Below are 24,280 nucleotides of genomic sequence, written 5' to 3' on the forward strand. Positions count from 1 at the left end.
GGAAGAAGAGTGGAAGAAGAGCGGAAGAAGAGTGGAAGAAGAGTGGAAGAAGAGTGGAAGAAGAGCGGAAGAATAGTGGCAGAAGAGTAGAAGGAGAGAAGAGTAAATGAAGGAGAGAGGAAGAGAACAAGTAGAGTGGAGGAATGATGGAGGAAGGATAGAGGAAAGAGGTAGGTAAACGAAAAGGGCAGCTGCTGGGCGGAAGGTCACGTGAGAGAACATCTGAGCAGCCAATCAGAGGCTATAAATCAAAGCCAGGAGAGCCAATAGGGACTGGGAACCTCTAAGCAAGGTGTATAGTTATTATATAGAAGTTCAGTTAGCTTAAGACGTACTGTTGAATCGCAAACGTGCAAGTCCGAAAACACACGTTGTTCTAAAGCCATTATCTTATCAATCTACTCCATCTTAGGTAATGACGGTTCGACAGGGTGATTACCTAAAGTGGTAGTAAGCCTAGGCAGGCCTACTACATAAGCAAGCCTAACTAGTAGTTAAAAGGACATGAAAACCCCTTTTCAACCTGTTATCATGACTGTGATGCTTTCATGCCGTTTTTTAGGCTATAGTCAGGATCCTTAAGGCAATGTTAGGGCCTTAGGTCCCAACTAACCATAATACTAAGGCTAGGTAGAGTAAAGCCTGTGAAAATATTGTAGTCTTGTTTGCCTTGGCAACCCTGTCGAACAGTCGTTTTACCCTGTCAAAGAAGACTAACCCGGGCACTTTACAGACTCTGCGCATGTAAATGAAGATGGACTCATTTAGCTTTCCGTTTGAGTTAGGCACGAGATACAACCAGAGAAGCCTTGACGTGTGCAATGTACACTGCACGTCAGGTATGCATCTTGATCTTATCCCGATCAAGCCGGACATATCGGATACGCCCATACCCAAGGCTTTAAGCACAGTATTACCTGTTTCGGAGTTTCGTCCACCCACTGTTCCCTTTTGACCGAGGCGCAATAGTGGTATCATAAGCATCTAGCTTGGACACCAGATTTATATCACCTGAAGGGCTAGTTTGAGAATCTTGTGCCGCATCTGAGCCACTAAGTGATTCGCGAAGAACCGGACGAAATGATCCTTGAACCTGTTCATCCCACTCATGTTCATCTAGTAACTCCCACTCCGCGCTGGCCATTTCACCAAGAAGCGTCGATTTCAGCCTGTCAACAACCTTGATTGGGTTCGGGAGTCTCCAATTTCGAACGAATTCTGTACCCTCGGATGCGCCCAGAAATGAGTGTGCAGTACCATGCGAATAGTGGCCAAGCACGGGGAAGGACTTTGTTCGCTGGATTGTGGTCCGTGGGGATTCCTTAGCGGTCTTTTGAGAGGTACGTTCCGCGAGGGCTCTTGCAGAAGATAAATGCCCGGGAGGCGCCACCAGAAGCTGCCATAAATTCCTTCCAATATCGCACACATCTTCCCACGAGTCAGAACCCAAACTGAGACCTTGACTGCGACAAAGCCAAGCCACATCCCAGGCCAGTAGTGTAACTCCTTCAATGAAAAGAGCATAAGCCGCAGTGTCCTCCTTTGCTAGTTTCGGAAGAGTCTTGTCAAGAGAAAGTGGGCGGGGTCGAGGTTGATTCGACACCGGTAGATCAGAGGACGACTGACCCTTGTGTGCAGGGTGGATGGTCGGCAACGGATAAGTTTTATGTGGAAGCGTAATCTCTGCCGGAAGCCGCAGCGACAGATAATTAGAAACGAGCACAAGGATGTGCGCAATATGACAAAAAGACGTCGAGATATGCTCCGGCGTAGCGCCTATTGGGCATTAGTGTTTGCAATACAAGAGGGTAAGAAACTTTCCATTCAGTTCCCTAAGATCAAGAATACCGACCCCCCCAATAGTGTATGTTTCCTTGAGACCTCCTGCAGTTTCTCTTTTCCTTACTCTCTGTCGTAGACCATAGAGACTAGCAGCTTCCCGACACAAAAAGATTCGAGCTTCAGCTGTCTTAATGTGGTTCGAATGCCAAATGTGATCGGTTCTTTTGATATTGTTTCGAGTATTGCTCAGTGATCCCGCCTCGCGGTCCGAAAGTTGATAAATAGCGGAATTCGAATCCGAGCGTTGTTTCGCGAGTTTAATCTTCCGCTGTGAGATGTCTTGACGCAAATCGTTGATACACGACTGTAAACTTTTGATATGGCGTCTCGTTCCCTCTATCCTGGCGAACGATCGTGATTGTTCGTTGTGGATTCTCTGAAGATTCCAGTGCTGCTCCGCCTTCCCATACACTGGGCGATGAAATTGACAAGCAGCTTCGATTTGCTGACCTAGGTACTCACAATCTAAGAGGGCGCTGGCATTACCGATCCGTAGCTGATAGAGTTGGTTCCGAGCACATGTTGGGCAATAGAATGCTGATGCTGGAGTACGACTACATACGTCGCAACTCATTTCAGGAGATATGAGGTTGTTGAGTTGTACTTTGAGGTGACGGTTCGGAATCCCGATTCACCGGGTATGGATCAGTAGTCCGGCTCTTCGGGCCCATAGATATTGACTGGAAGCACTGCATAGAATATAAGAAGTCATCCCTTGCTTTAGCCAGATTGTTGACACAGACTGCGTCGGGACGATAAGTCAACTAACTCCAGATTGAATGAATGCCCAGGGTGTTGAATTAGGCAGGAGCGGGTAGACGTCACCTTTTTGTGCCTCAGGCACCTAACAGGTACCATATTCCGCGGTAAAGTAGCGCTTTCCCTTTGAGCTGACTATGTACATAAGAGAGCAAACCATTCTCAATATTCTGCATTTCCAGATGTGAATTTGAATATCTTCTTAGATTAGATGGTTGCAACTAAGCACCCGCGAGCTATTCTCTTTCTCTCTGATCTGCTTTCGCAAAGCGAGCGCTATCCTGCATGAAACGCTTAAGATACGACTATGATAACGATCACTAATCCGACTGTAAGTAACTATTCTATTCTGTATGATATCAGCGAGTAACTGGTTGCAGCCTTGCACAATGCCACCGGAGAATAACCTTTCTCAGCCTTTGGGCGCAACCGTCGCTGAGCAGTCGCTTGTCCCCGGAGATGAAAATCTCAATGACTTGGACTGGTCTCAGCTCGAAAGCAGTTACATACAAATGATAGAACAACACGAGAAATCCGAGGAAGAACTCCGAGACGATATCACCAAGCTGCTCCAGGTACTCGGTCTGAAAATACATGAAGTATAATTCTGACTGTTTAGGTGTTTACAGCTTGGTCGCAGACTACAGTGGAACATGACGAAACTAGAGCTCTGAAAAGGTTGGCTAACCCTGGTCTACGGGAATATGCTGAGAGTTATAGGTTCAGGACGCAAACGCATCATGTGCAAAACTCAGAAGAGAGCTTGGAGATGAAGAGAAGGCATTGTAGGCCACTCCTTAATGTGAAACAGATTCTCACTAACATTTTTCCGTACAGACATGGACGTTGTCAAAGCCTTTGAGAGCGCACTTGCGTTGTTAAACACCGGGCACTAATTCAATGGCTTTCGTCGGCCGCTTCACGTCTGCTCGCCCTACCAATAACATTCTGCCATCGAGTATTCGTATTTCTTCTAGAACTTGCTAACAGTGCTTCCTCCTCAGCCTCCTCTGCATCCTCGTCAAGTTGCCGTTCGTCCAAATTCGGCGAGCGTAGAAGAGAAATAAGTAAGGCAAGCAAATGGATCCCTGTAGATATCAGCACTTAACTTCCATCACAAAAGGGACATACCCAGAAATACGAACTGGCCCCAAAAGAGAATTGCACCGAACAAAGGGAAGTGTATTGTCACCCTGTTGAGAACTGTACTAGCCACACTGGGTGTACACACCCGTCTGGCCGCATCATTATCGACTGCTTTCGAGCAAGGCTGGACAAGGTGTTTGGTTTCTGTGCAGTCAGACGTCGAGCAGAATGTTTGCGGCCCAAACGTTGCATACTGTGGCGCGACTATCATGGACATTGAGTAATTCAGAGCAAGGATCCCCAACATCAACAGTGTTGTCATAAAAAGAAAGGCCTGTGGGGAAGTATGGCCTTTTCGAACCTGGAAGATACTGATCCATAGGAATCGAATCCCTATGGTAGCAATGCCAGCCACCGTGCCAGAGAAGAACAGCAGCGCTAGCATAGTGAAAATCACATAATCTATCGGGAACACTTTGGCTGATTGTACAAGTATTTGGTTGATTGGGTTGAAGATGTTGCCGCCACCATATAATGGCTTAATGACAGCCAAGAGCATAGATACCCAGGTTAGTAGCACAACAAGGAATAATATCAAACCAATCAAGAGCTTGGACGGGCACAAGAATGTTTCAATTCTGGACCACGCTCTCACCAGGAAAGGCTGATCTGCCTCTACCAAGCGCTGCCTCCTGATCAATGTTCTTTCTTCCCTTACCAATGCATCCAGCTCTCTGCGGTCTTTATGCGACAAAAGCTCAGGGTTCCCCCCACAGCGGCCTTGTAACTGGCGCTGGCGTTCCCTGTTTGACTCAAGCTGCACAGGAGATACTAGCAGTGGCCGCTTGATCAAACGGGTAGGAAGAACAGCAAGACCCGTGGAAGTATACATGACATAGATGCACATGCCAATTGTACTCAGCAAGCCAAGAGCGAAAGTGAGAGCCCGTTCGCTGCCTGTACAAGTTAGTATAGATTCGATGGAGGACCTACTTTCTCACCTGTAGACTTGAAAAGATCAAGGCCATCATTCCCATTCTTTCTGGCAAAAGGCACAAAGAATCCAATGAGAAACAAAATGATGGCTATAGCAACAAATGATAATGTATATTTCAAAGCACCCCAGAACCGCTGCCCAAAGGATTGCTCCCCTGCTTGAGCTGCCACTTCGTCATACTCTTCATACCAAAAGTAGACGAAAGGCACAACAAGAAGACAGAGAAGAATATCCAAAGAGTACAGGATGTAGTGTACAAGGGTCAGGGAAAAGGTAATGCTATCCACGACTTCTTGAGTAGCCCAGTCTCTTCTTTGACCCACTGCAGAAGAGACAGTGGAAGAGACCAATGCCACATCAACCGGCAGTAAGAGAATCGTTGCAAGGAGGCTTGTGATTGCAACAGTACACGTTAGGGTCACTAATGGCGAGCGATCGCGAGGAGTTTGATAAACATGAACGAAGATCGAGGCAACGGCAAATAGAATAGCTACCACCCCGGCATAAACAGCCCAGATCAATGTCGCAATCATACTGAGTAGATATGTTTTGAAGAATAGTTGAAGCAACCCAAGTCGTACGTCATTGACTTTCGGCGATAAATACATATCACGTGCAATCTGGAGGTCTACGAAAATATGCCGCCTCTACTAACAACAACGAGTCAAGCTCGAGAGGCTCATGACAGTCATGTCTCCTACAGGATAGGAGGCAACGGTCATCACCTTCAAGATGCAGTGCTATACCGAGCTCTCACCTCCTACAGGAGTAACTCATGCTCTAGCAGTGCCTTTCCTTTCTGCCAACTCCAACAATCTTGTCGTCGCCAGAACGTCGCTTCTCCAAATATTCTCTTTACGCAACATATCCCCGGACGCAAACACCAGCCGACACAAACTGGTCTTGGAGAGGGAATATTCGCTGCCCGGAATTGTGACGGGTCTCTGTCGGGTCAAGATAATAAAGACAAAGAGTGGCGGAGATGCTGTACTGATTGCTCTTCGGAATGCGAAATTGAGCTTGGTTGAATGGGATCCGGAGCGCCATGGGATTGCAACCATATCTATTCACTACTACGAACGCGATGATATGACCCGTAGTCCGTGGGTTTCAGATCTGAGCAATTGCGGCAGTATGTTAAGCGCAGATCCGAGTAGTCGATGTGCGGTCTTCCAGTTCGGCGCTCGAAATCTTGCCATCATACCTTTCCACCAACCTGGGGATGATTTGGTTATGGAGGATTTGTCCGGAACTGAGCATGCACCAGATTCCACAGAATACACAACTCCATATGCATCATCATTCGTCTTACCTTTAACTGCATTGGATCCTTCAGTGATCCATCCCATTAGCCTGGCTTTTCTCCACGAATATAGGGAGCCAACTTTTGGCATACTGTACTCGCAGGTCGCGACCTCAAGTGCCCTACTTCACGAACGAAAAGATGTTGTTTTTTACACGGTCTTTACGCTTGACCTAGAGCAACGTGCATCTACAACTTTACTTTCTGTTCCTAGACTGCCTAGCGACCTGTTCAAAGTAGTAGCTCTTCCCCCTCCTGTGGGAGGGTCGCTACTCATCGGATCCAACGAACTCGTGCATATAGACCAGGCTGGGAAATCTAATGCGGTTGGGGTGAATGAGTTCTCGAGACAAGCTTCCTCGTTCTCCATGACTGACCAATCCGACTTGAGCCTTCGTCTTGAAAATTGTGTTGTGGAGCGCTTCTCTGAACACAATGGCGACCTTCTTTTGGCACTTTCGACAGGAGAGTTGGCCTTGGTGAGCTTCAAGCTTGATGGAAGATCAGTCTCTGGAATATCAGTTCAACCCCTGTCGAGTCAAACAGAGAAATTTCTGGCGTCAACCGCATCATCTTCGGCTTTCCTCGGCAACGGAAAGGTCTTCTTCGGTAGCGAGGATGCCGATTCAATTCTTCTCTCATCAGTCGGAATGTCAGAGATCAATGATGAAAGTGAAGACGACGCCTATGAAGACGATCTATACTCTGCGCCTCTGCTGTCCTCGAATATTGGCTTGTTTGGTGATTTGCAAATTCATGACAGGCTTTTCAGCCCCGGCCCCATCAGAGACCTTGTGCTCGGGAAGAACAAAGATGTATTTGAGCTAGCAGCAGCTCAAGGCTCGGGTAGAGGCGGTGCAATGGTGATTATGAAACGGGAACTTGATCCTCATCACGTTACATCCATGGCCACAAACTCAACAAACTTTCTATGGACTGCCTCCTTGCCCGAAAACCGCGACTATATCATTCTACAGAAAGGTACAGAGTCATCCGAAGTGTTCATCCTGGCGGATGAGTTGAAGCCATTCACGGCGCCTGAGTTCAATCCAAACCACGATTTGACCATAGAAGTCGGAGTCTGCAAGAATAGGGTAGTTCAGATCCTGAGAAACGAGGTCCGGAGTTATGATGCTGGTGAGTCAATCCTGACATACGAAACATAGCTGATGATCAGACCTGGGATTGGCCCAGATTTATCCAGTATGGGATGAGGACGATAGCGATGAAAGAGTGGCTGTCAGCGCTAGTATTGCAGATCCTTATTTGGCTATCATACGTGACGATTCAACTTTACTCCTGCTCCAAGCGGATGCTAGCGGAGACCTTGACGAGTTACAACCGCGGCTTGCGAATCAAAAGTGGCTATCCGCCTGCATATATAGTGATAAGAGTGGTTTTTTCCTCTCGCCAGTCTTGTTTTTATTGAACCAGGACCATCAACTTTCTGTAAGTTTCTCACTGCACTCTGAAGCGTAGGCTGACGACCAGATTTTTCAACTGCCCGACCTAAGGTTGATAGTTGACATCAAGGGGGTCAGCTGTTTACCACCTATCCTATCCACTGAACCTCCCAAAAGATCGACTACGCGCGAGAGCGTGATACAAGTCTCTGTCGCCGATCTTGGTGAATATCATGACATTCCTTATCTCATTGTATGCCCCCACACATGTTGCCGGTGACAAGCTGACTGAGAAGCTGCGAACCCTCAATGACAATGTCATGTATAGGCCGTTCTTGCCTCCCACCAAAGAACTGGCTGGTTTGAAATTCTTGAAAGAGTCTACCACCCCAGAGTCAGGGCCCATTCGCATCTTACCAAACATCTCAGGTCATAGCGGCATCTTCATTCCCGGACCTTCAGCGGGCTTCGTCTTTCGATCTTTGTCTACCTCGCCTCATTTTATTCGCCTGAGAGGTGACGATATCAAGGGATTGGGTTGCTTTGATTCCCCTGATAAAGGATTCGTTTACCTTGACTCAGATGTGCGTACATTTGACTCAAATGTGATGTGTGCTAACTATTACAGGCTCTTCATTTAGCCAGATTTCCATCGGGGACAAAGCTTGGCTACCCATGGGCAGTAAGAAGGGTCTCCATAGGGGAGCAGGTTGACAAGCTAGCGTACACATCTGCTTCTAATACATATGTACTTGGGACTTGCCAGAGGTCTGAGTTCAAGTTGCCAGAAGACGACGAATTACATCCGGAGTGGCGTAACGAAGGTATTACCCTCTCTTCCTTTTTATTCTCCAACTAATTGTCAGTAATATCTTTCCTACCGGAGGTGGACCAAAGCTCGCTGAAGGTCGTGAGTCCGAAAACGTGGTCTGTTATTGATAGGTATGCTCCTCAGCTTGGTCTAGATGTAAGCTGACGACCTTGAAGCTATCCGCTGGAGCCTGCTGAACATATAATGGCCATGAAAACCATGAGCCTAGAGGTTTCTGAAGTTACACACGAACGCAGGGATATGATCGTGGTGGGGACTTCCCTCACCCGCGGAGAAGACATACCCTCTCGTGGCTGTATATATGTTTTCGAGGTTATTGAAGTGGTCCCCGAGCCAGACCAGCCAGAGACGAATCGCAGACTGAAGCTCATTGGCAAAGAGTCAGTAAAGGGCGCTGTTACTGCATTATCTGACATTGGGGGGCAGGGCTTCCTGATCGCGGCGCAAGGCCAAAAGAGCATGGTTAGAGGTTTGAAAGAGGACGGAAGTCTTCTACCTGTTGCATTTATGGATATGCAATGCTATGTCAGCGTCGTCAAGGAGCTCAAAGGAACTGGAATGTGTGTTCTCGGAGATGCAGTGAAAGGTCTCTGGTTCGCAGGGTACTCGGTGCGTCCCCTCTCGCTTTTAGATACAGCTCTAACCGGCGCAGGAGGAGCCCTATAAAATGAGTCTCTTCGCAAAAGATCTTGATTACCTTGAGGTGGTCGCGGCAGATTTTCTTCCCGACGGCAATAAGCTATTCATTGTCGTTGCCGACAGCGACTGCAACCTCCATGTACTCCAGTACGACCCTGAGGGTGAGTTCTTTACACTATTCTCCAAAAGCGTCACTGACCAGCAGATCCAAACTCATCCAACGGGGATAAATTGCTGAACCGCAGCAAATTCCACACGGGCAACTTCGCCTCCTCGGTGACACTTTTGCCACGAGCCATAGTCACCTCTGGCGGACGTGATGCGGCTTACCAGATTCTCATAACCTCTCATAATGGCTCCCTCGGTCTAGTCACCTGCGTTTCGGAGGAATCATATCGTCGCCTCTCGGCCCTTCAATCCCAACTAACCAATACTCTCGAACACCCGTGCGGCCTCAACCCCCGCGCCTACCGTGCCGTCGAGAGCGACGCTAGCGCTGGCAGAGGCATGCTTGACAGCAATCTACTGTTGCAGTATCTAGATATGAGCAAGCAGCGGAAGGCTGAGATCGCGGGAAGGGTTGGAGCAACAGAGTGGGAAATTCGCGCTGACCTTGAGGCTGTTGGTGGTAATGGGCTTGGATATCTTTGATGGACTTGACATTTAGATAGGTTGCAGCGATAATACATCATTTTTGAAGCCACTTCCGCTCTGAGACAAGGCAAACGCCGACAAGGTAAAGCCGTCTGGGCTTATATTCTGTAAAAAAGGAAAGCACACCAACCATGGTCGGGCTCAGCGAAGTAACTCTCCACACCCTGTCGTTGTTATTAATATAGAGTACTAGTTTTGCTCTCAATTTCTGCTTTGTATCAACGTATATACCTCTCTGCTCATAATTCATGAGGTGACTTTCAAATTGTAGTCGCCTTTTATTTGATTGAACTGTCTGCCGTCCTTTGACAATGTGCATACCTGTTCCATGCCCGTCCCAATGCACCCAGCTAAGGTAGGAAAGAACCGGCCATGCAAAGTAATGATAACATGTAAGCAATGGTAGAAGAACACTCAGAAAGGTACCTCGCGGTCCGAAAGTTGATGCAGGGTAGGTGTTCATTGACGGCCAGCCGAATTTCAGTGTCCCTATCAAGATCGTCAAGATCTGTTTAGGCAAGAATGAGTATGGTACACCTACCGGCACTTGGCTGGGTGTAAAAGAAAAATAGAGAATAAGGATACTAAACAAGGCAAAAGGGGTAATCCGGTAGACTCCTTCGCGCCACCACCCAAACCGCCCAGTAAATGTCAAACCATCGTAAGTGAAGTTTTCCAAAACTGTCAATTCAGATGGATACCTCTTGATAATAGAGAGCATAAAGTATTGGGTTGACGAGATCAGAAAGTATTGGGTTGGCTGCCCTCAAAATACGTCCTCTGCAGCGAAATATCGTTTGCTCTGGCCTCGTGCGGTAACGTACTTCATTTGGGGCATATTTGTGTGGTGCACCACGTGCGGGCGATACACCGCATCGACAGGCCCTTGCCAGTCTTCCAAACCCAAGGGGAAATATTCATATAGGACATCGGCACTTTCGCTCACAAAAGGCAGACCGGAAGCAAGGTGCTGCTGAAAGTTTGTTGTGTTTACCATGGGTACTGTGACGGACGTGCTTCTCGACTGTGCATGAGGTATGGAGTGCGAGACCTTGCGCATCTTGGCCGGTCTCCCTGAGTCTATACTCAAAGACTTTGACTCGAATGACGTGTGAGGACGGCCGTCGCTATTCAGTAGACTGAGAGGGTCGTCATCAAGAAGAGATAAGTTGATAGGAGCCGCAATGGCGCTAGTCGTCCGTCGATGCGCCTCCGGGCTGGACTGTGAGTATATTGACGAGTGTGGTAGCGGCTGTGGCTTCTCGGCAGGAGTAACCTGTGACCAGTCCGGGGAGGCTTGTTGGGGAGGAGCCACGTTCGGCTGCGACGCCGAAGTCTCCGGCGATCTTGTCGGAGCGGTTTCTGACCGACAGGGTTGGTGTTGACTACCTGCAGCTGCTTGCGCATTCTTCCTGGAAGCGGCGGCACTACCACTCAAAGGTAGATCTTTCCTAGACTGGAAATTGCGGGGGCTGCGACCGCGGACGATCACCGGCCCCGAATGGACCTCGCAAATCGGAGCTTTCATACCCGTAGACAAGGTTGCTATGACCCTGAGTCGAACAACAAAATGCTGTTGAAGCTCCTTTCTGCGGCCGTTGTTGGCAGTCGCAACGCGGAATTGGAGGCGCTTCCAAGCGATTGGGAAAGTGGCGTAATCGGTATCAAGATCCTGGCCGGTCAACATGTCTAGTGGAATAGCTGGGGGTTCCTTCTCGATTTTGCTAATGTTGCCTGCATCTTTGGCTGCCTCATTTGCGGCGGGAGTCTTCCAAGGCACGGATATTATCTTGACCGAGTTGCCCTCGACAGACTCAGTGGCGGACACTGTCAGTTCTTGTGCGACAATGGGTATTCGATCGCCGTTGTCTGTGATGAGATAACGCAGGGCCCGAGGAAGAGTCACAGAGCCAGTGATTTGAAACAGGTTTCGCCGGTAGCAGGTCAATTCCGCCCCCTGCTGTGGCGGAGCGTTCTCTGTTGGAGACGTCGTCCACGGTGACTCGGCGAGAAAGAACATGCCATGTAGTTGAGCTGATATCGATATTGAAGCGCGCCGAAAGGAATAGTCTAACAGATTCCAGGGATATACCGGCATGGAAAAGCTCAGTAGCTTATTGTTATGGTCGATGGACGAGTCGGCAGGCGGCTCAGCTGGTGACGCCCAAGAGGTCATCGCCGGGAACGGGTCGTCATAACCAGAAGAGAACCGCTTGAGGGTTTCTGCGGGTAATGTAGGCGCAAACTCACTTATCGCTCAGAGGTACCGGTTAGAGGGCATTGCTCAGGCAAAGTTGAAGAACTACATACCTAATGAATGTATCGGAGTCAAAGTTGGAGCGCTGATCCGGAAGTTCCATGCCTGGCAAGGCATTGAGGTAATCTGAGCCTTGGATATTCCCCAGGGACAGAGGAGAAGCCAGATAGGGCATCGGCATGGTGTCGAAGCCCTCCATGTGAGGCAACCGTTGATGGTCAAAGGATCTATCGTAGAACAAAGTAACAGTATGGCGACCTAGCAGCCTGGCGAGGTGTAGATCATAGGGAACGGCAAAGAAGGAGGCTCGAGAAACTGCGGTAAAGTATACAGAAGAGAAAGAGAAGACAATGTCGTCCAGGTCTTGAGTCTTGAATGGCGCCGAGTGGATCGGCCACCCCCGAAGTCAGCAGCACTACGGAGTAGTCTAGGAGGAGCTGCAGCAAGAACTTTGGGAATGAAAGACCCCAGGCAGGAGAACGATCCGGAGAGAGGCTAGCGCTAGGGCGATAAAGGCAGAGATAACAGGGAAGCAGACGGAGACGGCGACTGGGAGCTAGACTAGGCCAGACTTCACCTTCAGCAGTTAATGGGAATCCAATAATGGTGACCTGGGGTTGGCTGGTTCAGTCTGGAGGAGGGGAAAAGTCTAAGTCGCGCGACACTCTGGTTCGCCGGCTGGATCGGGCTAGTCCTTTTTTCGTTTCCGTACTCCGTAGTCCACAGCCCCAGATTTGCACTCAGTCTCAGATTCAGTCCCAGTTTCTAAGACCGGAGACGGCTCTCTGCTTTCATCTCAGCAAACAGTATTCCGATACCAGGTACTTTGCGAATCTGACCACTGTGATCCCTCTGGTTGAGCCTCGGTACGCCCAGCGGGCACGTTAAGGACCTTCCGCATCAGGCAGGTCCCCGCCCCGATAGCACTAGTAGGTAAGTTTATTAACAGTGCTCCACTTCAAAGGGCTGGGGAAATTGTCCTGCACCGAGGAAGGTTGGCACCTCGTATACTGCAGATGCCGTATAACCCCCGGTTCTTCTAGGTGGGACTGTCTGCATGAATAATAATATTGTTGATATGCCTACATGATGACATTCGTTTAGGAATGGTTAATCTCGCGAACAATTTATATATGGCCTTCTTGCTGTCCGAGTTCTTTGTGGGCTTGGATAGCCCTCCCAGCATCTTCGACCATGGATCGAGAGATGACAGACCGATGAACGCAGCACACACCATTGCACTAGAGACGCTCTGCAGTTGTTGGCATGATGGAGACTGGATTGGCAGGCGGACAGATTGATCGGCGGTGGTCTGGCTGACATGCATCTCGATCCTTTGCCCTGAAAGTCCCTGGGCGCAAACTCTCCGGTGGATTTGGATCTGCTCCCGCGCTGTCCCAGGCTTCGAAACCTGTATTGCCACAAGGCTTTATCACCACGGGGCTTTATCACTCAGTCCTCGCTGTGTTGCACAACATCGCCGCTCAGCGAGTACGAGCAGCGGGCAGTGATTGGGCCGGCATGGCCGTGGCTAATAACTCAGCACTCTTCTCCTTGCAGTCCGTGGCCTATGGAGTAACCATGTCGTGGTATTCTGATCCGAAAGCTGCGGCTAAAGCACGGGAGAGCAGAAGCAAACACAGGCCCAATAATACCACGCTGCAATGGGATGCTTCTATGCAGGTTGAATCTCTCGTCTTTTTCCAGAACATTTCTAGAATATCTGCGTTGCGCTGTTTTTGCATGTGATGGGCGCCACGCATACACCCTCTAGTCTGCAGCGAACCCCTATACACCCTCTAGCCTACAGCTAGTGGAACGTGTTTCAAATCTCGAATCTGAGCTCTCTGTCTTTTGTACCTGTACACCGTTCAGGGGCAAAACGTACGAGGCCTTTGGCATGGTCAGGTCAAAGAGCTAACATGCCGAGGAAGCCTACTAGAACGCAAACCGTCTCCAGTTGGCACTGCCACAGAAGATTCAACGGCGCTCTCCGATCGTAGGCCATGCACGGCAACCGATAACAACTAGCAAATGGCCGCGGCGCCAAGCGGCGTCAGGCCCCAAGCCAAGGAATCGCAGCATTCCCGCATTCTTCATCCCCATCATCAGCCAACGAGAGCATCCAGAATTAAACTCTGCCGCCTTAAGAAGCCGAAAATTGACTGAAATAGAAGGAGACCAACAGGCCGCGTGCCGGCCCACTCTCTACTTCCTCCCTGCAAACGGCCGACCAGCTCGAAGCATCACCCAACGGATCCGTCATGGCTTTGTGTCTCGACTGGCCGCAGACGACCGATGGAAACGCATCCGTCTCACGGCTGATAGCGAGCACGTCAGGGAGATGATCCGATAGGACGCTTGTTCCTGGTCCCTCACAGCTCGTAATCTCTTGTCGCTCACGACAGGCTGTCAGGTCACTCAATTTAACCCTTGGCATATTAATACCTCTGTCAAGTTTCGACGTCTAGCTAAGGATACTGACAGCAATCCTGGGCGACGCCACGAAGCGCACATAGCGTCTTCCAACTCTGGCGGCTGGGGTGACAGGATATCTGTTCCTGCGCTCGATCAGTGCAGATCATCCGGAACCTGATCATCCTCCTCGTTCTTTTTACTTGCCGCCAGCGATGCAATGCGCGAGTCATGATCCGATGCAGGCCAGAGGATATACAGTACGGAGTAGTATACCCGAACCGGGCTGGAAGAATTTGTACATAACTAAATATTCCAGTATACACACTGTCAAGTATATATACAAGTCCTTGTATATAGAAAAATAACCAATATGGGTATATAAGAAAATCGTCTCTGTTTCAATTCATCAAGAAGCGGGCACCATAGTCCATGTCGCCGCGTCGCAATTGACTTCCTCGAAGCTATGCAGCGTGCTAAATCCGATCTCCGTTAACCAGTCAAAATTACTGTCTGCATCCACCTGCAGTAAATTAGCAATGAACACAAAAATATGGGCTAGCGTACACAGTCTATGACAACAGCATCAGCGCCCTGTTTGCGAATCTGCTTGATGCCTAATAGAATCAACCCCTGCAAAAGAGTTGCGTATTCCCCGACCGAAGGCCAAATCACTGGGGACGAGATCCCCCCTGTCGACACATGCGTAGCCTTCATAGCGGGCATGTGCTCCGCCAGGTTCGATCGTTCGTTGTAGATAACCACGCTGCCAAGGATCGCACCGTCATTTGGTCTTCTCGCCCGGATGATGCCGCAATGTGGCGCCCCGCCCAGAGCAATTTTGTAAATGTCTACCACGCCCTGTCTGGAATTGGTCTTGACATGGTCGATGATCGAGTCGGCGTAATCCCAGCCGTGGACAAGGTCATATTCTGCGTCTGCGCTCTGCAGGCTGTGCACTAGGCCTTCGGGCGGAGACCAGGTTTGCAGATTGCGAAGAGCGACGCTACAAACGGGGCGAGAAAGGGCGGTGTTCCAACCCAGATTCGCAAACCACTGCCGCCGTTTCTTTCTCTCCACAGGATTGGCGGAGGGAATTCCCAAGTAAATCCCGGGCAGACGAGATCCGAGCTGGAATCGCTTCATCCCTTTCCGCTGCAGAAGCGTTCGGATGGCGCGGTTGTGGAGAGAATTCCCAATTGAGAGCCTACGCCGTGACGGGTCGACGATCAGCGATCCAATAACTCCAGTGCCTGTGGCTTGGAAGAAGTAGGTCGAGCAGAAGCCGTAGAGGGCTCGAGTCGTACTGTTTCGGACAACAAAGTGAGCCTCGTGAATGTCGTCTCTCCGTAGTAAAAAACTACCGGGTGTTACCCCAGAGAGTTCAGGACTCATCGTTTTCAGGAGCGCGTCCAATGCATCAGAATCTCTCTCCTCGTTCCAGTTTTCCACAAGCCAATGTTGCCTTTTTGGGGCACTGCTTCGATTAAAGGAGCCCGGCAATGACCCCTTGGGTGTCAATTCTCCATATAAAATTTTGACCAAAGCTTCCAGAGCCGTGTCTGTGAAATCATATGTGCAAAGGTAGGTTCCGATGCTCGCATCCATGGCAAAGTCATAAGGTGAACTAGCGCCAACAACAACCAATGGTTTTTCTAATGGTTCACCTGATGGAGTGGATTGGGACTTACAAATCATAGACACGTGTTTGGTGAAACCCTGTTGGTAGATGTTCCTGACAGCATCCGCGGTGATAACAATAACGGCACTAGCGCGGTCAATTAGACTCTCATGAATCGGGCGAACACCATTTGATGTGTATGATGTGTGCAAAACACGTCCGTTCCGATGACGCGAGAGCGATCTCCCCAGTTCCTTGAAAACGCTTTCGCCACTAAGCACGGAAGCCGTCCTATCCCAGGCTACCGCATCCACCGACATCTCTAATTGCTCAGTCACTGAGCGGGATACCGCAGAGGCAGGCAACGGCTTCACCAAGGGGGTCAAAAGAAGGAGCTCCTCGTTGGCGCTCAGGACGTTGGTGAGCGGGAGCAGGTTCTTGTTATCGCGCACAACCGAGATCGAATTGCTGTAAGCTCTCGTTGAGAGACTAGTATGTGATGGTTGCAATTGAGTGAGCAGAGGCAGACCTCCAGGGTTGAGCGCTTGCTCCCATGAAGTACATCTCTCTTTCATGGCCAACACCCTCAGTAGTGATTCCTCTATCCGAGCCCGGTGGATAATGCCGTTCTCCACGCCAAGCTTCAATCCGTTGATAGCCTCTTGCTGTACCTGAAATGATCTGCACAGCAGTACTATATCGCAGCCTGCATTCTTGGCCATTACCGTACCCCCTCCAACGCCAATATTATGGGTAAGAGCTTCCATCTCCAGGCATTCCGAAACAACAACTCCATCAAATTTCATGTCCTTTCGTAACAAGTCGTCAACGACCTGCTCACTGAGACAGGCATGCATGACATTGACGCCCGCGGAAGACATGGAAACACCCCCAACCATCATTGCATCAAGACCATTCATGATGGCGTTGCGAAAGGGGACCAATGCGGTCAAACTGAGCTGCTCCAACGATTCCGTGATGATGGGCACGTCCGTTTGAGATCCCAAAAATTCTAGATTCCCATACGACGGGAAGTGCTTGCCGCAAGTCAGCAGACCGGCCTGCTGGTAGCCTTTCATAAACTCCACCCCATATTGGGACACTTCTTGAGGATCATCGCCGCAGGTGCGAACGCCCATTAGTTGATTTCGTACATTAGTCAAGACATCCAGCACGGGCCCAAGGATCCAATTAACTCCAACGGCTTTGAGCTCCTGGGCTGTAGCGAAAGCGACGTCATGAGCCAGAGCCTTTGAGCCTGTAGCCGTAATTCCCATTGCACTTGGAAACTGCCGAATATATATTTCGTCGTACAAGCTATTCACCCCACCATTTTCTTGGTCCAAAGCTATAAGCAACGGCACAGGATGACCCGCATCCCGAGCAATTGTCTGTAACTCCAAAACCAGTCTGGTCGCATCCTCTGCAGCTGTTCAGGTTAGTTTCGGTCAGGCAGGAGAAGGATAGCGTACATTTGAGGTTCTTGGCAGTTAACAGGATTGAACCTAGATGATAGTCTTGAATGAGGGAGCGAATCTCAGGGCTGACCGACGTCCCATCGAAACCCATCATGAAGAGCTGCCCCATTTGTCTACAGTCAAGTTAGCATCACAGCAGTTGACTTTTTGATGGTAGAAAGCGCCAAGACTAAAATCGTACCTGTCGATATTATCCCAGCCAGGGGGCAGCCCACCCTCTTTGGGAGCCATGCTGGCCCTCGGCGCCCGAGGAATGTCAGGCCACAGCCTATTTCTCAAAACAACCCACCCAGGCAAGGTTGAAGCCGACAAGGCAAGGTTGAAGACGGCGAGGCAAGGTTGAAGCTTGACAAACAGCCTGAGCCGGCTTAAGCTCCAGCAACACTAGCTCGGTAGTAGCTCGCGTAAAATGCAAGCCGGGGCAAGTGAGCTACGGCTGTGGAACAAATGACATTTCATGGAGGTTGGCGGGGTTACAGAAGCTGGCTTAGGCCTTCTACTCCGCAGTCCAGACTCCGCGAGACTTAGTAGGAGGACGGGTCGGTGGACACCTTCACAATGGGGCGTTTGAGATGCTAATCTCTGAGCCAGCGGTGTTGGTCCTGTTGAACGAAAGTATGACGCCTCATTCGTGGTTTTCATCCAGTAAACCCACGTTTGATGAAGCTGAGAACGTGTGGGGTGACAGCTCGGGACGTCTACCCGTCGATATCCACCCACGTGACGTAGAACTGCGGAGGCGTAGTAGTACATGCATGTACTTTGGCTTGACACATGTGCTCTGGAGCTCGGGGTCATCACTGTAAGTGCTGCCCCGGTTGACATTCAATCGCAAGTGTAACTGGGATGTCTCTCTTGAAGATGAATAGCCGGACACTGAGAGAGATTGCGTGTTTCCATGTTCTTGTGTATTCCGGCGTAATTATCCTCACAATGCCCGGCTAGCGCACCGTATCAGGGATAGGCTTTGTCGGTATGGCGGGCGCGTAAGCAGCGCTTCTCGAAGCAGTCGACGTGGATCAGTCACCAGAAGAGAGTTTGGCTGTAGAGTGCTGAACCTAAACCATTTACTCCTTACAACACTGTCTCTACCGTGGATAATGGTCTTCAGAAGAGCGCAAAGGATCTACACATCTTGTTAGCGAAGTTTTGAAAGATCAGCAGGAAAGTGTGCTCGAGTACAGAAAACGACAGCCTGCTAGATCAATGTGAATTTTCATACCTAGGGTAGTGAGCTTGTGGACGTGCACTGCCAAAGCCATACGGGTGGTGAAGACATAGATGATACCAGCGAGTGAGACTGCAATAGGGCAATCATTTAGCGTCTGACGTTCTCAGTTTGTCAGTTCGAGGTGTTTATTCTACATCACAGCGCCGAAGAGGTTTTGAAGTGAGAGCCAACTCAGCCGCTTGTCAGTGCTGAAGGAAGGCACGAACCTCACCCCTTCCCAAAGCAGAGAAGACTGTAACCACCCTACTTTGTTGATAATGGCTAAGAGTTTACAGCATGATTGAGCCTGTTTTATGTTTATTCTGTAGTGCATTCCATCAGGACTCCTTGGTTTCAGCAGCAATGCTTAAGCAGGTACAGAAATGCGCAGGTTGCAAGCAAGCTTTAGTAAAGTTTATGCATAAACAACACTGCAGCCGCTGTGAAAGTTGTCCCCCAAAAAAGAGAAAACCAGTAAGTAACGCTATGCTGCAGTTGCACTGTTTACATAAGAACATAAGATACAAAAGAATGGCTGCAGATGCAACTGCGCAATTGACCAAAGAGCAGGCGATTCATCAAGGTCTTAAAACGCAGTTCAACCTATAAAGCAAGCCATGGCCAGAGAGCAGCAAAATGCGCCCATTGCAGATACATCCCATGCAGATACACCCCATTGCAAGTTTGATGGAGCACGGCATAACTGAGGCAGCTATTTCTGCAATCCGGCACTCGACTTTCTATCAAGGATCCGGAGTAGGATCTCCAGCGGCAGGAGCCCTAGGATTCACTTGAAGCTGCTTGTTTTCCATTTATCCCCGCATAATATCTTGCACCGAGCTTGCCCATGTCCGTGTTTGAGCCTCTCGTCCCTGCCGACACTCCGGCATTTGGTGATTTACATATATGCACTTTGGGCCATCAGCAGGGTATACCATGATGACCCAAAGTATGTCCACGTTGTACGGAACCAACAGATGCTTCTGGCGTTGTTTCAAGCTACCCCGACGTGGCAATCCCGGCAATGAAGATAACATGTTCTGAAATGAATCCACTCCAGCTCCAGTACGACCGTTTATCGCAAGAGCAGCTGCCTTCTGCGTGACTACTCAGATAGTCTGGATACCAAGCTGTCCCCGCCAAGTCATATTCCAGAGACTTGATTGGACAGGTACTCGACTTTTGATCTTCCCCCTTACAGCGTCACGTGCAAGAGGCGGACTTGGTATTTTACCAACCATACCATACCTTGCGAAACCCCAGTCTTTCGGGTCTGATACACCAAGTTTGTGGTCACCAGATGGAAGCCAATACCACCTCACGCAGCAGGGTTGCACTGTGCTTGGGATGCAACGACAGCCGTCACAGCTGCTTTGGGCTTAGCGTTTTATCCCAAGCACAGTGTCATCCTCTCCGAACCACGGTGCCTTCTTCTCCGAACATGCCACCTGAAACTGCAACATGAAGCTATTCACTGCATTATCATGACCACTAAGGGCAGCGAACCCCTCCGGCCAATGTCTCCGACGTCGAGTCGAATCCCGAGGAGGATTACTCCCGAACAGATTGACTGAACTGGCTACATTCCAATGACGCTTGCACCCATTCCCTGCCCGTGCTTCATACCAACCCGCATTAACGTGTACAATCATGCAGCTGGCCCAGATAAGATCTGGCAATGATATTTCAAAGGTCCCAGGAAGAACTCGGCAGTATCGTCATCATCCCGTCCAGTTATCCGAGCTTCAAGTAAGATGATCCAGAGCAGGACAGCCAGTCGTAGGCCCCAAGGTAGTGTCACGCTCCACCGGAAAGGCTGATCCAGAACGGAGATTGCAACGGAGCCATGGGTTGTCATAGCTGTTGGCCACTACGTTGGTGGCCTTCTTATACTGCCTTAGTCTCCAACTCTCTTCTCCTCCCAACCTTGACATACCACTGCTCGCTTATTTGCCATACTTTGATCAGCTGTCTTCAGTGACGTAGCTTGTCATCATGTATGTTGCGAGCTGCGCTTGACTCGATGGCCGTGCTGACATGACTGCTTTAGGAGAGTTATCGTTCGGGATACATCTTTGCAAGCCTCAGAGTATATCGCTGACTATATCATCAGTATGTTGTCTTTCTACAATGTTGATATGTGGCTCACCCTTCAGGTCGCATCAAGTCTTTCAGACCTAGCGAGAGCAATCCGTTTGTTTTGGGCCTACCTACTGGAAGCAGCCCGGAGATTATCTACAGGACTTTGGTCCGACGCCACAAAGCCGGAGATGTCTCTTTCAAACACGTTGTGACGTTCAACATGGTAAAGTCACCTTAATAACACTCAATTTCTAGCTGACTGGATAGGATGAGTATGTCGGGCTTCCACGGGATCATCCCGAATCATATCATAGCTTCATGTACAAACATTTCTTCTCGCACGTGGACGTCCCCCCGCAGAACATCAACATTCTTAACGGGAACGCCCCGGATCTAATCGCGGAATGTGCCTCCTTCGAGGCGCGCATTGCTCGATACGGCGGGATCGAGCTCTTTCTAGGCGGAGTAGGGTCCGATGGACACATTGCGTTCAACGAACCCGGATCATCCTTGAACAGCCGCACGCGAGTAAAGACACTGGCTTACGACACAATCATGGCCAATTCCAGATTCTTCAACAACGACGTGACCCAAGTTCCGCGAATGGCCTTGACCGTGGGCATCCGGACTATCATGGAAGCCCGTGAGGTTGTGATTGTGGCAATTGGCGCCCACAAAGCCCTGGCGCTCAAGGAGGGACTTGAAGGTGGAGTGAATCACATGTGGACAATCTCGTCACTCCAATTGCACCAGCACCCTCTGATTGTGTGCGATCGCGATGCCACTCTTGAGCTCAAGGTCAAGACCGTGCGATATTTTGAGTCTATCGAGCAAGCCGGGACCGATGCGCGTACCCAGGGTCCTCCTCTCGTCTACAGACCTCGAACCTATTTTCCTGCTCCGATGACGGTCGACAGGTCGCAGGAGCTTACTCCTGCTGCCACACCGGAGAAGACATCAAAGGACTTGAGGATTAATACGGATCTTACGCAGTCATTTGAGGATGACGAGCTCACGCCCGACAGCATGTCATCGCGCATGGTTGACTCGGCTGTTGGGGGCCTAGATGCAACGATCAAGGGTGACTTGATGTTTGACTGTATGGGTGCGAGGATGGAAGCTCACTAGTAGGGCTGGCAGATTGACACTACGCGATGGTAGCTTGGAACGAGCGTTTTGATTAAGCAGTGCTTTTATACAATGTTATTAGATCGAACTATAGACTGACTCTTGGTAGAGTAGTATACATTCATAGAAGGACGTTACGTGGTATGATGTGTCATTCATTTTATAAAAAAGCATGGTGCATACGTCAGTGAAAAGCACAGTGCCATATATACTTCTCATTTATCGCATAATGAATTACCAATCCAGATAAATTTTATATACATATGGTTCAAGATTACAGCTTCGCGAAAACAGTCGCAACTGCATTGCCCATGTCAACAAGGGTGCTCTTGTTGCGCACCCAAGCCTCAATACCTCTACGGCCATTTTCAACACCAAGACCGCTCTTCTTCCAACCACCAACCGCCATCTCAGCAGGGCTCTCGCCCCAGGTGTTGACCCAGGTGATACCAGCCTCGAGCTGGTCAATGATGCGGTGCGCCAGGTTGAGGTCCTTGGTGAATACACCAGCGGCGAGACCGAGCTCCGTCGTATTCGCGCGTTTGACTGCCTCCTGTACTGTGTCATAAGTCAAAATTGACATGACGGGCCCAAAGATTTCCTCCTTGACGATGCGCATGTCATCCGTGCAATCGGTAAATATCGTTGGGCGGACCCAAAAGCCTGCTTCTAGATTCTCTGGGAGAGAAGGCTTGCCAACGCCGCCATAGAGCAAGGTAGCCTTGTCCTGTTCAATACCGTGGCGTATATAGGCTGTGACTTTCTCCTGGTGAACGGCCGAGCTAAGAGGGCCAAAGTTGGTGTTCTCGTCAAACAGCGGACCGGGCCGGATATACTGCATCTTCTCTAGGAGTCGAGACTCGAATTCCTTCTTCATAGATTTGGGGATAAAAACTCGTGTACCGTTTGTGCAAACCTGGCCTGTGCTGTAAAAGTTGGCCATCATGGCGCCATCGACGGCGTTTTCAATGTCTGCATCTGGAAGAATGAGGAGCGGTGATTTACCACCAAGTTCCATGGTCACATGTTTCATGTTACCAGCTGCGGATCCTGCGACCTTCATGCCAGTCGAGACTTGGCCGGTGAATGAGACCTTGGCGATAGTAGGGTGGGAGGATAGGTAAGACCCGACATCGCCTGATCCGTAAACAACATTAAAAACACCGTCGGGAAGGCCAGCTTCCTTGTAGATTTCGGCGAGTGTTTGAGCGTGGAGAGAGGTGAATTCGCTAGGCTTGTAGATCATGGTGTTACCGGCCGCGAGGCAGGGAGCGGATTTCCACAGCGCTCTACGTCGTCAGTTTATTCTTTTTATGATCAGTAGCGCTTTCAGGGTAGCAGACGTACATCTGAATAGGATAGTTCCATGCGCCAATGCCCACGCAGACTCCTAGAGGCGCCTTCTTCGAGTACACCCACGCCTCTTCTCGGAGCTGGGTGGTCTCCCCATTCAGGCCACCACCGCCTACAAGGTTCGCGTAATATTCCAACACATCGGCTCCAGTAACAACGTCAACAGTGCTCGTTTCCGAATAGGCTTTGCCAGAATCCAAGGTCTCAACGCGGGCGATTTCATCATTACGCTCGCGAAGCAGGGCTGCAGCCTTTTGGAGGATACGGGCGCGAACAATGGACGGGGTTTGCGACCAAGAAGGAAATGCGCGGTCTGCGCTTGCGATCGCAGCGTCGATATCTGATTGTGAAGCGACAGGAAGTTCAGCCAGCAAAGTGGCGTCGGCGGGGTTGATGGACTGGAAAGACCGTCCAGACGAGGCGGCTTGCGGCTTGCCGTCGTAGAAAAGCTGGCGCGGGGATAGTGAATGGGCCATGTCTGGTGTCTCTGGTCGTGAAATGTCTGTCGGTGAGAAAACGAAATAACGAAATGATGGTGGAGAAGTATGAAAACAAAGCCAAGGGACGAAGAAACTTAGAATGGCAAAAAGTTCGTCATTTTCCAAGATCTGACAGTAGTTCCACTCCACGGCATCACACCGCCAACAATGCCGATGTTTCCCCTTGAAGCCGATCAAACATGATCACCAGCAGAAAGCAACTGCCGAACTGCAGCGGATCTTATCAATCTTAATAGAACAAATGTCGCAATCGCTGTTCATGTAGATACAGCTGCGCAGAAAAGCCCAAGATAAATATTCTGGGATAATGGCATGATGTCCGTGACCGGGGCTTACGCTGGGTCTGTTGAGTGATATGTTTACTCCTTCTGGTATGACTGAGCGTTTCAAGTTTGGTCCCGAAGGGCAACTCCATCCAGAGGTGAGACCATACAACGCCTTGACTAGACCGCAAAAGGTCATAAAGTCAGCACCATGGCGGATAACCGCTGTCTAGCGTGCAGGCTTAGTGAGGATCGTGGGCCTCTTTAGCGCGGGACCTCGTGTGGATTGACTGCATTCAGCCGGGATGACGTCGGCTCGATTATTGAGAATAAGGCGGTTGTCTTTTGAGCTTGGGGCTGCAGGAGTGTAATCGAGATTGGCTGTGCTTTGGACAAGGAATTGATATGAGTTCTATCTCTTGATGGTTCGGGGTACCTACGGAGTTTGATCAGTCTAT

General features: G+C 49.8%; 10 protein-coding genes across 10 annotated transcripts in view; 3 read left to right on the forward strand and 7 right to left on the reverse strand.

The window, feature by feature from the left end:
- BDW74DRAFT_59451 (putative ZIP family zinc transporter) overlaps positions 1-298 on the reverse strand; it is a 1,881-nt gene extending 1,583 nt beyond the window's left edge. Inside the window, exon 1 of the mRNA XM_073733251.1 lies at positions 1-298. The gene's annotated coding sequence lies outside the window, so the exon portion shown is untranslated.
- BDW74DRAFT_59503 (uncharacterized protein) overlaps positions 1-298 on the reverse strand; it is a 746-nt gene extending 448 nt beyond the window's left edge. Inside the window, exon 1 of the mRNA XM_073733252.1 lies at positions 1-298. This exon is cut by the window's left edge and continues 4 nt beyond it. Coding sequence (XP_073581216.1) covers positions 1-222 — 222 coding nt within the window. The 5' untranslated portion in view covers positions 223-298.
- A 38-nt stretch (positions 299-336) lies between these two features.
- Positions 337-2,612, reverse strand: BDW74DRAFT_157880 (Atg14 domain-containing protein). Its single transcript, XM_073725208.1, has 2 exons — positions 1,829-2,612; positions 337-1,783 (listed from the first exon to the last, which is right to left on the reverse strand). The coding sequence occupies exons 1-2, from the start codon at positions 2,414-2,416 to the stop codon at positions 914-916; spliced, it is 1,458 nt and encodes a 485-aa protein (XP_073581217.1). The 5' UTR covers positions 2,417-2,612; the 3' UTR covers positions 337-913.
- Positions 2,613-2,763: 151 nt separating this feature from the next.
- Positions 2,764-3,555, forward strand: BDW74DRAFT_59595 (uncharacterized protein). The gene is made up of 5 exons (XM_073733253.1): positions 2,764-2,932; positions 2,982-3,176; positions 3,221-3,279; positions 3,322-3,386; positions 3,439-3,555. Exons 1-5 carry the CDS (start codon positions 2,909-2,911, stop codon positions 3,495-3,497), a joined length of 402 nt encoding a protein of 133 aa, XP_073581218.1. The 5' UTR covers positions 2,764-2,908; the 3' UTR covers positions 3,498-3,555.
- On the reverse strand, positions 2,764-5,229 carry BDW74DRAFT_157882 (putative LMBR1 domain protein). Its single transcript, XM_073725209.1, has 4 exons — positions 4,689-5,229; positions 3,733-4,644; positions 2,980-3,689; positions 2,764-2,930 (listed from the first exon to the last, which is right to left on the reverse strand). The coding sequence occupies exons 1-3, from the start codon at positions 5,215-5,217 to the stop codon at positions 3,499-3,501; spliced, it is 1,632 nt and encodes a 543-aa protein (XP_073581219.1). The 5' UTR covers positions 5,218-5,229; the 3' UTR covers positions 2,764-2,930; positions 2,980-3,498.
- A 110-nt stretch (positions 5,230-5,339) lies between these two features.
- Positions 5,340-9,551, forward strand: BDW74DRAFT_157890 (cleavage/polyadenylation factor CFT1). The gene is made up of 9 exons (XM_073725210.1): positions 5,340-7,124; positions 7,165-7,436; positions 7,479-7,643; positions 7,687-7,974; positions 8,019-8,214; positions 8,257-8,332; positions 8,378-8,831; positions 8,875-9,022; positions 9,067-9,551. Exons 1-9 carry the CDS (start codon positions 5,417-5,419, stop codon positions 9,510-9,512), a joined length of 3,753 nt encoding a protein of 1,250 aa, XP_073581220.1. The 5' UTR covers positions 5,340-5,416; the 3' UTR covers positions 9,513-9,551.
- A 450-nt stretch (positions 9,552-10,001) lies between these two features.
- Positions 10,002-12,222, reverse strand: BDW74DRAFT_157897 (uncharacterized protein). Its single transcript, XM_073725211.1, has 2 exons — positions 11,826-12,222; positions 10,002-11,764 (listed from the first exon to the last, which is right to left on the reverse strand). The coding sequence occupies exons 1-2, from the start codon at positions 11,969-11,971 to the stop codon at positions 10,282-10,284; spliced, it is 1,629 nt and encodes a 542-aa protein (XP_073581221.1). The 5' UTR covers positions 11,972-12,222; the 3' UTR covers positions 10,002-10,281.
- A 2,257-nt stretch (positions 12,223-14,479) lies between these two features.
- BDW74DRAFT_157902 (putative beta-N-acetylglucosaminidase) lies at positions 14,480-18,097 on the reverse strand. The gene is made up of 4 exons (XM_073725212.1): positions 17,468-18,097; positions 17,281-17,399; positions 14,755-17,237; positions 14,480-14,710 (listed from the first exon to the last, which is right to left on the reverse strand). Exons 1-4 carry the CDS (start codon positions 17,515-17,517, stop codon positions 14,597-14,599), a joined length of 2,766 nt encoding a protein of 921 aa, XP_073581222.1. The 5' UTR covers positions 17,518-18,097; the 3' UTR covers positions 14,480-14,596.
- Positions 18,098-20,471: 2,374 nt separating this feature from the next.
- BDW74DRAFT_157906 (putative glucosamine-6-phosphate deaminase) lies at positions 20,472-21,906 on the forward strand. The gene is made up of 2 exons (XM_073725213.1): positions 20,472-20,608; positions 20,653-21,906. Exon 2 carries the CDS (start codon positions 20,897-20,899, stop codon positions 21,704-21,706), a length of 810 nt encoding a protein of 269 aa, XP_073581223.1. The 5' UTR covers positions 20,472-20,608; positions 20,653-20,896; the 3' UTR covers positions 21,707-21,906.
- BDW74DRAFT_157908 (uncharacterized protein) lies at positions 21,907-23,897 on the reverse strand. The gene is made up of 2 exons (XM_073725214.1): positions 23,054-23,897; positions 21,907-22,995 (listed from the first exon to the last, which is right to left on the reverse strand). The coding sequence occupies exons 1-2, from the start codon at positions 23,533-23,535 to the stop codon at positions 21,981-21,983; spliced, it is 1,497 nt and encodes a 498-aa protein (XP_073581224.1). The 5' UTR covers positions 23,536-23,897; the 3' UTR covers positions 21,907-21,980.
- Positions 23,898-24,280: the final 383 nt, after the last annotated feature.

Source organism: Aspergillus multicolor, assembly GCF_047715735.1.
Source record: "Aspergillus multicolor strain CBS 133.54 unplaced genomic scaffold BDW74scaffold_23, whole genome shotgun sequence".
Taxonomy (NCBI): Eukaryota; Fungi; Ascomycota; class Eurotiomycetes; order Eurotiales; family Aspergillaceae; genus Aspergillus; species Aspergillus multicolor.

What these genes read in the sequence shown, in the direction of transcription:
- BDW74DRAFT_59595 (XM_073733253.1), top strand. Translation starts at nt 2,909, where the DNA reads ATGATAACGATCACTAATCCGACT. An exon ending in TAACGATCACTAATCCGACT is followed by an intron (nt 2,933 to 2,981) that starts GTAAGTAACTAT and finishes AACTGGTTGCAG; the next exon opens with CCTTGCACAATGCCACCGGA. An exon ending in ATATCACCAAGCTGCTCCAG is followed by an intron (nt 3,177 to 3,220) that starts GTACTCGGTCTG and finishes CTGACTGTTTAG; the next exon opens with GTGTTTACAGCTTGGTCGCA.
- BDW74DRAFT_157897 (XM_073725211.1), bottom strand. Translation starts at nt 11,971, where the DNA reads ATGGAGGGCTTCGACACCATGCCGATGCCCTATCTGGCTTCTCCTCTG. An exon ending in GACTCCGATACATTCATTAG is followed by an intron (nt 11,765 to 11,825) that starts GTATGTAGTTCT and finishes CTGAGCGATAAG; the next exon opens with TGAGTTTGCGCCTACATTAC.
- BDW74DRAFT_157902 (XM_073725212.1), bottom strand. Translation starts at nt 17,517, where the DNA reads ATGGCTCCCAAAGAGGGTGGGCTGCCCCCTGGCTGGGATAATATCGAC. An exon ending in AACTGCCAAGAACCTCAAAT is followed by an intron (nt 17,238 to 17,280) that starts GTACGCTATCCT and finishes TAACCTGAACAG; the next exon opens with CTGCAGAGGATGCGACCAGA. An exon ending in ATGCTGTTGTCATAGACTGT is followed by an intron (nt 14,711 to 14,754) that starts GTACGCTAGCCC and finishes AATTTACTGCAG; the next exon opens with GTGGATGCAGACAGTAATTT.
- BDW74DRAFT_157908 (XM_073725214.1), bottom strand. Translation starts at nt 23,535, where the DNA reads ATGGCCCATTCACTATCCCCGCGCCAGCTTTTCTACGACGGCAAGCCG. An exon ending in TGGAACTATCCTATTCAGAT is followed by an intron (nt 22,996 to 23,053) that starts GTACGTCTGCTA and finishes CTGACGACGTAG; the next exon opens with AGCGCTGTGGAAATCCGCTC.
- BDW74DRAFT_157882 (XM_073725209.1), bottom strand. Translation starts at nt 5,217, where the DNA reads ATGATTGCGACATTGATCTGGGCTGTTTATGCCGGGGTGGTAGCTATT. An exon ending in TGATCTTTTCAAGTCTACAG is followed by an intron (nt 4,645 to 4,688) that starts GTGAGAAAGTAG and finishes TAACTTGTACAG; the next exon opens with GCAGCGAACGGGCTCTCACT. An exon ending in GGGCCAGTTCGTATTTCTGG is followed by an intron (nt 3,690 to 3,732) that starts GTATGTCCCTTT and finishes TGATATCTACAG; the next exon opens with GGATCCATTTGCTTGCCTTA.
- BDW74DRAFT_157890 (XM_073725210.1), top strand. Translation starts at nt 5,417, where the DNA reads ATGCAGTGCTATACCGAGCTCTCACCTCCTACAGGAGTAACTCATGCT. An exon ending in GGTCCGGAGTTATGATGCTG is followed by an intron (nt 7,125 to 7,164) that starts GTGAGTCAATCC and finishes GCTGATGATCAG; the next exon opens with ACCTGGGATTGGCCCAGATT. An exon ending in ACCAGGACCATCAACTTTCT is followed by an intron (nt 7,437 to 7,478) that starts GTAAGTTTCTCA and finishes GCTGACGACCAG; the next exon opens with ATTTTTCAACTGCCCGACCT.
- BDW74DRAFT_157880 (XM_073725208.1), bottom strand. Translation starts at nt 2,416, where the DNA reads ATGAGTTGCGACGTATGTAGTCGTACTCCAGCATCAGCATTCTATTGC. An exon ending in GTATTCTTGATCTTAGGGAA is followed by an intron (nt 1,784 to 1,828) that starts CTGAATGGAAAG and finishes AAACACTAATGC; the next exon opens with CCAATAGGCGCTACGCCGGA.
- BDW74DRAFT_157906 (XM_073725213.1), top strand. Translation starts at nt 20,897, where the DNA reads ATGTACAAACATTTCTTCTCGCACGTGGACGTCCCCCCGCAGAACATC.